We start from the raw sequence: 13,296 nt of genomic DNA on the forward strand, positions 1-13,296 counted from the left end.
TGTCTTTTTTCCGTTTTCTTCTAACATTTATCTATAGCGTGATAATCTATAGTAGTATAGCTAAATGAATGGAAGTGGTATGGCCCTTTAAATCTACAGCGGGAAGTGCGTGTTGACGTACAGGAAAGTGGCCCAATAGGAGTTTGACCGCAGATCTCTATACGCTGCTGATAGTGTAAATCACGGTGGTGACGTCGCCAACAGTCTTTTTACCATTAGCTGTACCAGCGCAGTTTTACGTGTGAGCCCAATGAATCTCTTTTGTTTGTCGCTAAAGGGCGTGTTTTCCCTCAGCTGTCGGTCTGTAGCCTGTGTGGGCGTACGAAGGGACTGTTCCTACTTAGCTAGCCCAAGGTAAGATGAACAAACGGGACCGTTATAAGTTACAAACTAGCGTTATTTCAGTCAATTTAACTACGCCGACTGCATACATGATACAGTATCGTTAATGTTTGCATTGTGACAGTCGTACCGTCAACACTAGGGATGGTAACGTGGAGCACACCATGTGAACAATGTCACAACACGGAAAGTAAAGCGAGTTTTTCATGTTTGGCTAACCTGTGTCGCTGCCCGTTTGTAGGCAGCAAAATACAAAGTAACTGTTTTTAAGAAAGTTGAGTAGCATATTGTAACGTTAAATAGCATGTCTAGATAGCTTTGGCACATACCTCTCCCTCCTTCTGATGTAGAAATAATGAGGCACAATTCATGATGTACACAATGGCTACATGTTCGCTGTTATAGCTACAGTTACTTAACTGCTTTCTATGTCGTTCTGGTTGTTTTTATTTGTAAGAAATGTCGTTTCAGCAGTATTTTAACTTCAAAGTTGATAGCTGGTCCCCCTCCACTCAAAACTGTTTTTATTCTTGTTCCTTTAGTTGGATGTTTGGCCTTCACTGTACAGAATGATGTATATGCAGAGTTTTACACTAGAAGGCTGTTTTCACATTCATCTGCTGAAAGTGGAAAGTTCCTGTGTTCATTGAAAATCAGATTTGAAGGGATGGGCCTGTAACCATAATCAGAGTAGACCCATTGAAAGAGACATCATAACCAGTTAAGAGCCGATAGTGGTCCAGTTTGCAGCTTCCACAAGTGTGATGTGGAAACTTGAAGCCTCCACCGCACAGATACTGAGAATGGACTTTATAGATCAGCAGGAGACATCATGTGTGCAGCAGTTCAACTTCTGAAATGAAATATACTTACATATTCATAGATTCTGGAATTTTTAATGAGTTCAGAGGAGTAGATGACATTTTAAGGATTTTACATGGTAAAAGTAGAGTATTTTATATGTCATAATACATGTGGAGGGGATCTTTAAGGAAGCCCATTTCCGCTTAAAAAATAACATTACAAGAAGCATGAAAAGTTAGCTATGCTACATATAATATTCATGGTAAGTCAAAATTATGAGATAGCCTAGTAACCAAAATTTCAACTTGCTTATTATTATAGTAAAACTGTTGACTTACTATCTCATAATTATCTTAGTAGGCCTATATAATATTTTTGACTCATAAGTCATAGATTTGGTTACTGGTATTTCATTGTGTGCTGTTATGACAGGTTATAACAATATTATCTATGATATTATCGATTTGTGAAGAGAACTTCAGAGGCGTTCAATTCAAATTTCCATCTGTGATTTGAACGCTCCGTTCGTTTCCCATCACATGCTTTCAAAGTGACATTCTCTGCCCTTCATGTCTCCACTAGTGACCTGTCGGCCCTGACCCCGTCTTCACCTGAGAGCTTACTACAGCCAGAGTCCGCAGGATGGAGGAGGAGGCGAGGTGCTTCCTGGGGAGGTTTGTGGAGGAGTTCCCAGCTGCTCTGGAGGAAGGCAGTCCGCTGCCTGTCAGTCCTCTGAGCCGCAGAGTCTCCCTGGAGGAGCTGCATGGAGAGAGCCTGGAACTAGGCCTGAGGCTGCTGGCTGCCAGGTATGACTGGGAGGGTGAAGTTCACAAAATGTATTACATGTTTGAAGGATTGCCACAATAAATTAGGGTAAGAAATATTGAATCAAGAGAAAGCTGTATGTATATTAGAAAACTCCGGTGTGCCTTAAAATTGCTGTTTCCATCTGATCACATCTCATCGCAGTCCAACTAAATAATAAGTTTTATCAGTTCTCATAGGAAGTCAGGGGACATAACCCTATTCACACATGAAATATGTCACATTGCTGATTTCATTTATCTATTAAAGTCATGTATTTTTATCATTCAGACATAGGCGTCCATTACACAAATGTTCATTATGGCTTTATTCATTCTGCACCTTGTTACATAAACGTTCTAGTGATTTCTACTTCAAAGTAACTACAGCAATCTTACCTGACTGCAGCTAATGATACTGCATTGCTGTAACACTTCCACTAGTCATGTTTTTTGTTTGTTTTCACATCATTGTATTTTCTGTATCACAGCATATTTGATATATCACACAGTGAGCTGTACTGTTAGTGTAGTTAGTGCAAGAGTACTTGTTGTATTTGCACTATCCGCCCATCTTGCGTGCGTGCACACTTGTGCATGTGTGGGTGCATTCCTCACATTCCTGACAGCTCTGCTCTTGCCCTGCTCATTCACTATGCAGAGGTTGGCTTTGCAGTTAGCTTCACTCTGCAGGGGTGGACAGAATAAAAGCTGCTGATGCACAGTATAAAAGTAAACCGGGGAGCTGTAACATAACAACAGTACTGAACCCTCTCATCTCACTCTGCTGTTATTACAAACAATCATTTGCAAGAGTTACTGTTTTTTTTTTTATTTTCAGATGATTTTAAGATTTGCGTAAGAATGGTGCCGGACAAAGTTTTCATCATTAATGGAAATCCTGGCTAGTGTTGAAACAATTAGTCAATGAATCCATTGACTGAACATTCAATCACAGCAATGCTGGTAATTGATCAAGAAAAATGTCAGACATTTACCTGTTTCCAAGTTCTCAAATGTGAGGATTCACTTTTTCTCTTTATATCATTTTAAAGGATAAATCTGGCAAAAAAAAGACCCAACAATGAATTGATCTAATAACAAGTACTGTGTGAGTGTCAAAGCCTCATATACTGTATCTTCATCCTCTGTGTCATAGAGCTCACTGAGTAACTGGACTTGTAGATTCTTGAAGATATTCGGCCTCTCATCCGAAAGGCTTCAGTTCTGAACAGGGTCCGGTTGGTAAAAATAGTCCCCAGCAAAATGCACTATTTCCTGCTGTCTGAGTAATGTTTGCTAAAAACTACAGCAACCAACTGTTTTAGGAAATAACTGAGCCTTTAAAAAACTGAAATTCTATATTTGTGAAGCTTAGTCTTCAGTAGGAAGTAGTGGGTTCGGGGCTGAGAGCCACAGACAGAATAGAGAAGTCCGAAAACATAGAGAGACGGACTAACATTGTTAGTTTTACTCTGTAATTATCATAAAGGGTAATTATGTGTAATTATATCACATATGTTTTGGTTTGCCACCTTGGGCTCGAGGAAGTTCTGATGTGCAATTCACTAATTTTTATTATCTAGATAATTAATCAGAATATTCATAATCAGATTAATTGATAATACAATTGCAGATCTATTCCAGACAGAGGAAATCTATTCAGGCAGGCAGTGAGTGAACACAATGAGATTTGTATTTTAGAACATGACACATTCATGATGTGAGGTGATTTGCAGCCCAGATGCAGAGGAAACCGTTACAAACCAGGAAGGATGAACATGTTTTTGTCATGGAGTGTGGTGAGACTACCGGGATGTGGACGTCTCATCCTTTTTGTTTTGATGAACGCTGACAATGCTTACGTTTACACATACAGTATGTGCGATTGTCTGAGATCATTTGTCTCCCTTTCTTGCAGTGAAGAGCCTTAGAACCGATCAGCTAAACTTAGAGGAGGAGCATTACAAATGTAATGAAGAATCATTGGTTTATGTGCTCTCTTTTCTGCTCACGTTTTTCTCCAGAGGCATGCCCCATCAGGAAGTCCTCTCATCCTGTCTGCAAAAACATCATTGTTCTCCCCACTTCCTGATTCCTAAACCAAGTCCTCTCTGCAGCAGAAATATAATTCTGTAAAGGGTTGTTTTGATGTTACATTTAAACCCACATGTACCAGCTGCACTCATTAAATGAGCACTGATCACGGTCTTATTTTACCTGCTTGTGTTTGCTAGAGTTGACTTGCTCATTACTGCGCTGAGGTGGATCAGTCACCTCTGGTCTGTAAAGATCCTCAGCCATCCAGGGCATGGTCCACGGGTCTGCTTGTACAGTTGTCTGTTATTTGGTTGCATTGTCTGGCTCGGATCTTGATAAGCCACTCATGGTGTATTCCTACTTGTGTTTGTTGGTGTAGGGGTGCTCCTGCAGGCCTCAGTGCCCTCCTGTGCCAGGCGGCGCTGTCCCAGCTGCTGCACATCGACCTTTCACCTTTCCACTGTCCCCAGGAGGCTGAGGCCAACCAGGAAGATGAACAGCAAGTAGTCTGTAAGTGTTTGACTTCACACTCATGTAGGAGGCTGGTTAGGTTGAATTGTATTGTGATGTTTTAACCTCATGCTTCTTCATTTCCAGTAGCATCAGTAGTAATAGTAAAAGGCTCTGATTGACTTGTTTATTTCCTCTGTATGTCACCATCAGTACTTGAGTCAGACGCAGTCCAACGTCTCTTCCTCAACAAGCTGATAGACTTAGCGCTGGCATGGCACGAAAACCTCCCCGAGCTTCCTCCCTCCCGGTTCCTCCGCTGCTCCGTTCACGCCATCAAGAACACGAGGAGGAAGATGGAGGACAAACACCTGGCCCTGGCTGAATTCAACCAGCTCTTTGGAATCAAGGTACCTCGAGTGTAACCCCAAACACTGCTCATCAGGTTTTTGTCCTGTTATTCATGGTTCCGAAATCCCAGAAATCACAACACTGTCAAAGTGATTCAAATGTACCAAACACTTCCTGTCTCTCCACGATGCTCCAGGATGGGTTGGAGCGTGCCTACTATGCTGTATTTGACGGCCATGGGGGGATGGACGCTGCCACCTACGCTGCCGCTCACCTCCATGTTGCTCTGAGTAAACAGCAGACACTGCAGAGCGATGCAGCCACAGCCTTTAAAAGTGCCTTCAAATGCACTGATGACATGTTCAGAGACAAAGCCAAGAGAGAGGTACTGAAGCATCCTCAACACGCAGCTCTCATCTTTTTATTGCATTATAACTACAAAAAAGACCCTTAAATTTACCAAATAATTATGTTATTTCCTTATTCTGTCTTTAAATGTTGAATTGTGAATTGAGTTTTAAAATGGAATTGCAATTGTTTGTGTTGTCAGCGTCTGCGGAGTGGCACTACTGGTGTCGCGGTGCTGATCCAGGGTCAGGAGCTGACAGTGTCCTGGCTGGGAGACTCTCAAGCAATACTGGTTAGAGAGGGACAAGCTGTAACTCTCATGGAACCCCATAAACCAGACAGAGAGGTAGGGATATTACACACACACACGCACACATACACGCATACACACATATACACATACACACACACAGAAAGGTATGGTCAGAGAATATAAACAAGGATTACTCAGAAATGTAGCAGAATGTATTTTCCAACATGTTTGACACATTTATTGCATTAGACTGGTTCAGCCCAGCAACAGTGGAGATTAAGGTGAGATAAACCTTGATAGACTTTGATAGATGCTGAAATTTGGCATCAGTCAGCCATCCATAATGGTGCTGCTGACTTAGGTCACCCTGCTGTGCTGGAGTATGAACTGCTCTACAACAAAGATGTAACATGTTTCCTTACCTGCAGTTAGTTACTACATCACAGAGGCTGCGTTCAGACTGTGAGAATAAACACAGCGTCCTTGTTCATTTGAGACCGCTACCATCGTGCCTTAACTTTTGCCTGGATTACAAATCAACATAATTTGGCTGTGTCTTAAGATAAAAGATTGGTAAACCGTGGTGCACTGTTATGTCTGATTAGCCTCTCAGACTGGACTTGCTGGAGTGTATTTCATGTCCCATCCGTACCTGAAGCAACACACCCTCAACCCCACCAACGCAGCCCTACGCAATAAAAAATGAAAAGGTCTAAACTTTTGGGACTTGCGGGGCTCTTAAGTCCAAAGACACATTGCAACAATTTTTGGCCAGATTGTCATGAACATAGTTGCTTATTTATGTCTCCTGAGAATAACGTGTAGAGTGGAAAAAATACTACAGTTACAACGAATTGCTGCACATGTCAAGATAATATGAATTTGTGTGTGATGAGAGCTAAAGACAGTCAGATGGTAACCGTCTCCTTTGGCCTTATCTGTCCAGGATGAGAAGCAAAGAATCGAGGATCTTGGTGGCTGCATCACCTTCATGGGTTGCTGGCGTGTTAATGGCACATATGCTGTATCTAGAGCTATAGGTAAGTGTATCTCAACCAACAACAAGAGAGCCGATGCATCCGTGTAGGTATTTCCATTTTCATTTTGGGGTTAATACAGGAATTTCTCAAATACTGATCTTCATTTACTTCAAATACAGAGACAACCAGCGGCCTGTTTCACCAAATTTCCATATACAAGCTGCGACTTGCAACATGAGGCAATTTTCTCTCATGACAATTTCCACACATGTTAACTAACTCCTCTCATGAAACACCGTACTTGCGATCCATGCATGCAGGAGGACATATGTAACTGGTAATTCAATCCATCCATCCGTTTTTGGCCACTTATCCGGGACTGGGTCGTGGTGGCATCAGACTGAGCTCCTGGGGGATCCTCCAAGGTGTTCCCAGGCCAAGAGAGATATGTGGTCCCCTCCAGCGTGTTTCGGGTCTGCCCTGGGGTCTCCTACCAATTGGAGTTGCCCGGAACAGCTCCAGAGGGAGGCATACAGGTGGCATCCTAACCAGGTGCCCAGACCGCCTCAGCTGGCTCTACTCTGAGTGTTCCCCGGATGTCCGAACTTCTCACCTTATTTCCAAGGCTGAGCCCAGACACTCTCTGGAGGAAACTCATTTTGGCCGCTTGTATCCGTAATCTTATTCTTTCAGTCTCTACCCAAAGCTCATGACCATAGGTGAAGGTTGGAACATAGACCAACTGGTAAATTGAGAGCTTTGCCTTCTGACTCAGCTCTTTCTTTACCGCAGCAGTCCTGTTGAACGCCCGCATTACTGCTGATGTCGCACCAGTCCGCCTGTCAACCTCACGCTTCATCTGACCCTCACTCGTGAACAAGATCCCGACACACTTAAACTCCTTCACTTGGGGCAGCAACTCACTCTCAACCCAGAGGGAGTAGTCCACCTTTTTCCGGCAGACCACCATGGCCTCAGATTTGGAGGACATCTGCTGGTTCCCTATTGGATCATATCAAGCCTGTTTCAAGGAATCTTGACGTCTGGTTTCATAGTAGTTCAAGTTTTGAGCAGCACACCACAAAGTCTGTGACACCATGTTTCTATCATCTTAGAAATATTTCAAAAATACAATCTATTTGAACTTTAAAAGACACAGGGGCCATTTTACACTGTACAGAACTCAGCTGCCAGGCTTTTAACCAGAACTAAGAGATTTGATCACATTACTCCTGTTTTAGCCTCTTTACACTGGCTCCCAGTATGTTTTAGAATATATTTTAAGATCTTACTGATTTGCTTTTAAGGCTCTTCACAGCCTCTCTCCCTGCTATATCTCTGTCCTCTTAGTACCGCACACACCGGTACGTACTTTGAGATGCTCGGGCAGAGGTCTTTTATCTGTTCCAGAGGCAACTAAATGGGACAGAGTGTTTTCAGGCAGGGCGCTGGGGCGTCGGCTGAGTCAGTGATCTCTTTAAGTCTCTTCTTAAAACATACTGTTATTGGAGAGTTTTAACTTTCTTTGAACTGTCTTTTATTTCTTTAAAAAAAAAAAGGTGAATTTAGCTTGTAGTGTAAAAGTGCTTTGAGAAGACTGGAAGTGCAGTTCATTTACCATTTACCATTTTGATGGAATGCCACTGGAGGACCTTTGATGGCTGGATGCTGGCATTGTACTCACCGACTACACTGGTTCACTACATTGCCTATCAGTCTGATGAGGTCTTTCGCTTCAGCTGCTAACCACACATCCACATCTCACCTCCAGGTGACTTTGACCAGAAGCCCTACGTGTCTGGAGATGCTGACTGCTCCACAGTCCAGCTGTTGGGGGACGAGGACTATGTGCTGCTGGCATGTGACGGCTTCTTCGATGCAGTCAGACCTTCAGAGGTCCCACATCTGGTTCTGGACGCACTTCAGCAGCCCGGTGACCCCGAGGGAGGAGATATTGCTCCAGCAGAACTGTCGGAGGACGCTGTTGGACTGAGAGTTGCTCAACAGTTGGTGAGTCACGCAAAGGCAGCCGGTTCCAGCGATAACATCACGGTGATGCTGGTGTTCCTGCGTCCACTGGAGCAGCTGCTGGCTCAACACTCCAGCACAGGAACTGCACAAGCAACTCAGGACTCCACTTCCCAAGATGCAGCACAGAAGTGAAGGAGGAGGTCTGCTGCCAAGACACCACTGTGCCAAGCTACTGCCTGACTCATCATTTTTCATACTTTTTTTTTTTTTTCAGAAAACCTGCAGATTGACAAAGCTCATGTGAATCTAACAGAACACACAAACAAACTGCTTTGGAGGGAAAGTATTGATCCAACCGTATTATGACCATTTGAAAAGGTGTGATGGTGCTTATGCAGGGACAGATAAACCAAGCTGAGCCCCATACTTAACCTGTTACCTTAACCCAGAAACCAGCCAGTATTACACTGGAAAACTAACCCTCACTAGTCTCATTCTCTGAATTCATTCACTGAGTTCAGCTCCGTTTCTTTTTGTGACTTTTCAAAGACATGATGTTCTGGTTTTAACCTTTAGTATTGACTGTTTCATGTGATAGTGACTCTTTCTAAAGAGCTTTGTGTTTGTGTGAGATTCTCTTATGGAAGCAAAGAAAGGTCATTTGAATCTCATAAGAAACTGAATAATTGTAATTTTGAACCATTATGAATTCTTGAAATGCCTTTTTTTAAAAATAGTCAATAAATTCAGCTGTATTTAAATTTGAGAATTAAGTATTCAGTAGTGATGAAGTTTCACAATCAGTGTTAATCTGCTTATAAGATTTCAAATCTTTTTGCCTTTCTTTGCCTCTATATCGTCTGTGCCAGGAACTCAAGCTTGTCCTCTATACTGTCATCTGTCATTACAGTCTGTTACCTTTTTTAAGCTCTTGTATTAGTATTTTTTGTCAAGCTTCAGTTCTCATCCATGTCATCTAATCCATATATTCGATGCATGGTCAGTATTAAATGTGCTTTTTGGTATGCACTCTGTATCGTGGAGCTTATAGATGCAAAAACAAGTCTCAGTACCTCAGGACCTGCAGTGTTATTGGATTCACACTGACATCCCAAGTAACTCAGACAGTGCCTCCATCAGTCACGGCTCAGTGAAACGCCTTGGAAAGCTCTTGTTGTTGTTGGGTTGCAGTGGACAGTTTTAGTGTTCCATGAGGGAAACTGAATCCTTAGAGGAGCTTTTGCCATCTTCATTCTCAAATATGCCTTCAAGAACTTTAATCAGTCTATCTGTAATGCCGAGCTCTGTGACTATTAAAAGAATTACACTGTGCACACCGTAGGAAATGACTTGGATGAAGTCAGTAAATCTTGCAACTGGCCCTAAACTGTAATTTTGAAGGAATAGGAGAATGACACAGTTTGTTTGTTTTTTTCTATTTCTGAGCGTCATGCAGAAACGGGAACAAAATGACACAGCGATCAGAGAGGCAACTGTATAGTCAGTATTTTAGTTTTAAAGGAGGAGTGTGCCAAAACATGAGCTTGGTATGCTGAGGTGAGGTAGTATTGATGTGGAACATTTTATTTACTGAACCACCTGACAGTATTTCTGAGTCCTGTGTTTGATTTTTCATATCTTCAAATAACCATTCTTAACCATGTGTTATTGAGAACATTATCAATATTTCAGCTGTAATGATTTTTGGATTGTAATAACACACTGTAATATTCTGTTTCACTGACAAGATGCTGTTTTGTATGATTTTTATGCTTCAACCGCTGGATTAAAAGCAATGAGGATAGAAAAGAAGATGTGTGTTCATATTTTAAGGCAAAGTGAATGGAAGGGAATCCATAAAAGGAAGTGAGGGTTGTTGATTTGTTGATTTGCACAGGTTACTTCCCAAATAACAGAAAACTTATTTACACTGTACAGAAATGTTTTAGCATTAAGAAACGGAAAGAAGAGTTTTGTAAGTTAGGACCTCTGTGTCTGATTGAAAACTTTTTTTCTGTTTGTCAGGTGTTAGGGAAGATGAAGACTGAAGATTTAGAAGTGCATTAGCTTCAACATAAATGAAATGATCTATATTGCATCTTATATATCAAAGTACATATTTGGAACACGTTCATGTAAACTGTAAGATGCTGAGAAATTTGCATGTAGTTTTTAGTACTATGGTACAGTATGAGAAGTAAGGGTAAATAAAAAGTCACTGTTTTCCACAAATATATTACACTAATATATTTTGTTATAGTGTTATCGCCGTAATCATAACGTGTTCCCTTCAAGTTCTCATTGATGACAATTTCAAGAAATTTAGTGGTTGAGACTTGTCTCAGGTGAGATTTTTCATTAAGTTGTCTTCTTTAATCAGTGAGCATACCCTCTGCAAACCTGAATGGAGAACTATTTGGATCCATTTAGTAAATCCTTTATATGAATAAGGAATAATAATGGCCTAAGAATGGAGCACAGATACACTGAGGCTAGTCTTCCACATCATGTAGTTATTTCAATGATGTCAATGGGGCAGCCTGTGACATGAGTGGAGTGCACCAGCTAATATTTACTTTTTGCACAATTTATTGTGCTAGCAAATGAGCTTAAAAACAGCACTACAAAAAGCAGTGACCTCAGTTACATTCTGAATATGAGATTGGAGCAACAGAAGATATAAAAGGTTGATGAAACATCTGACACATTACCGTAGGCTCGCATACTGTAAATTTAACAAACTCTTGCAGAAATGGTTCTTTCAGTTTGTTGTGAAGACCTCAACCCATCCAGCACCTTCGGGATGAACTGCAACACCGACTGTGAGGCAGACCTACCTCATCACCCCACATCAGTGTTGGACCTCATCAATGCTGTTGTTGACATGTTCAACTAACACCCACAGAGGGAATGTTTGGGTGTCTACATACTTTTGGCAATGTACAGTATAGAACATATAGAGTGCAGATGTGATTTCATCACATTTAGCTGGTGGTCTAACATCTACTGTGCTCTAGTTTTCTGTAATCTTGTGAACACAGTGTGAACACATTCTATTGAGAGGTGAAGGTAAGCGCGGGTTCAGTTTCTGTAACAAAACACACAACACAAACATTATAATCAGGGGTTTTATTTTTAATGCTAAAAAAGTATTCAATATATATACAAATTATTTATTTCATATATACACACAATACCATCTCTACAGCAGCTCTACAGCAGCTCTACAGCGTGGATGTTGTGTGGAGAGTTGTTGAGCTCTGAGTATTAGTTTGACTGGAAGTCATTGTCATGCTCACAGCTTCTTCCTGTGCCTGAATCAACATGACATTGCACTATGAGTATAAAGCAACAGAGATCTGAAACATTAGCATTAACACTGTTTTGTTGTCTGAAGTTAGTGGGGTCAAGCTGATCTTACTTTTTCATGTTTTTCAGAATGGTTTTTCCAAGTGGTGACTGTGGATTCACACACTTCCTCTTATCTGCTGTTGTTGTGATGCTGGGAGAGAAGAAGAGGCGCATTAGAGAGAAGCTGAGTAATGCGGAAGATTAACATGTCCACAATGTGGCTTAATTCAGCTCATGAATTTACATAATCTCTGTCTGTGGACAGAAGATATTTGGGTGGTGTACAACTGGCACTGCCTCGATGAGCTTTGTGTTGATCTGGCCAACATAACCATGTTATCACTTGCATTTATTAGAACTGTGGTCTGATTGTCCTGCAGGAAGAAAAGACACAACCTCATTAGCTGCTGATCATCTTTTAAGCCAGTTTAAGCCAGACTTCAGAGGCAGGCAGGAGATGGAAATATTTTAACTTCAAATTCATATTAAATCAGACTGCAGACAATGAAAAAGATGAAAGAAATTATATAAGAAAAATATATAAATGGTTTTTCTTAGATTTACTTGAAAGTGGTATTTGGTTTCCATAAGGTTCTCAGGTGTAAGTACAAACCAATTTTTTCCTCTAAATTTAATTGTATTATCCAAATATCAGATGTATAGATGTACTAAACCTTTTTGGTTTTCTTGAAGGACTTTGAGCGGTAAGTTAAAATTATTCAGCTGTCTGCTAATAAAAAGGTTTTACAAAACTTTATCTGTCTGTAATATTTAATAATATTTAAAGTGGTGGAATTGAAGTATATTTATCAAGTACTGCACTTACTCTCAACCACATTTATCTGACAGCTTTACATATTCAGATTATTATAAAAAAATATAATGAACTATTAAATTCTGAGGCCCCTTTGAGGCCACATGTAGGCTGTGGAACATCATATAAACACAATATGTGACATATCATCACATAACATTCACTTTCTTTTATAAATGCTGCACTGTGTTCACCAGCTAGTTTCTGCTGTTTGTTGCTAGGCAGGTAGTGTAAAACAGTAAAGGTGTTAAAACCAAAACAATGAGCTCAAAGATGATAAAATGCTGTGTCAAGCTGAGTTCATCACTATCAGCGATCCCTTTAACATAACATTTAGTCACTTGATCCATTTGAAGATAAAAACATTGTTTAGTGCAGCTTTAAAGTTCTATTACATAGCATTTCTAAAACACAAGCTCCATCACAAAGGAGAAGACAATCACGGAACACTAACTTTGTACGTAGAGGACAAGCAGGCAGGTGAGAAAGGCAATGACAGCTGAGTTCATAGCTGTGTCTCAAAGGATTTCTCTCTTTTATACACAGAATAACACCCACACAGGGCTGCCTTGCAGCATGACACAGTGGTTTCACTTTCCAGTATGCCTCTCACTTTCTCTTTCTTGCGTTTTCCTCCAACAAGCCTGTTTCACAGGATCACTCACACTTCTTATCCAGAGGCTTTGGCTCTGAGAATCATTCTACAGAATGGCTTCTTCTTTGTAATATTGTATACATGAAGAAGAGAGGTATTTGAGGAAATATATTCAATTAATTATACTAATTCAA

The 13,296-nt window shown here is 40.9% G+C and overlaps 2 protein-coding genes across 3 annotated transcripts; one reads left to right on the forward strand and one right to left on the reverse strand.

Moving 5' to 3' along the window:
- Positions 1-153: 153 nt before the first annotated feature.
- ppm1f (protein phosphatase, Mg2+/Mn2+ dependent, 1F) lies at positions 154-10,154 on the forward strand. Of its 2 annotated transcripts, none has more exons than XM_042420884.1 (8): positions 154-354; positions 1,729-1,952; positions 4,369-4,499; positions 4,653-4,849; positions 4,987-5,175; positions 5,341-5,484; positions 6,338-6,431; positions 8,143-10,154. In XM_042420884.1, exons 2-8 carry the CDS (start codon positions 1,789-1,791, stop codon positions 8,532-8,534), a joined length of 1,311 nt encoding a protein of 436 aa, XP_042276818.1. In that variant the 5' UTR covers positions 154-354; positions 1,729-1,788; the 3' UTR covers positions 8,535-10,154. The 2 variants fall into 2 exon arrangements, with proteins under 2 accessions (XP_042276818.1, XP_042276819.1); XM_042420885.1 differs by lacking the exon at positions 154-354 and adding an exon at positions 385-532.
- Positions 10,155-10,243: 89 nt separating this feature from the next.
- LOC121903855 (C-X-C motif chemokine 2-like) lies at positions 10,244-13,016 on the reverse strand. Its single transcript, XM_042421246.1, is given in 4 exon segments — positions 10,244-11,656; positions 11,764-11,844; positions 11,938-12,067; positions 12,962-13,016. Coding segments are annotated over 4 exon segments (285 nt in total). The 3' UTR covers positions 10,244-11,637.
- Between the last annotated feature and the right edge of the window lie 280 nt (positions 13,017-13,296).

The sequence above is a fragment of the Thunnus maccoyii genome, chromosome 9 (assembly GCF_910596095.1).
Source record: "Thunnus maccoyii chromosome 9, fThuMac1.1, whole genome shotgun sequence".
NCBI classification, from domain to species: Eukaryota; Metazoa; Chordata; class Actinopteri; order Scombriformes; family Scombridae; genus Thunnus; species Thunnus maccoyii.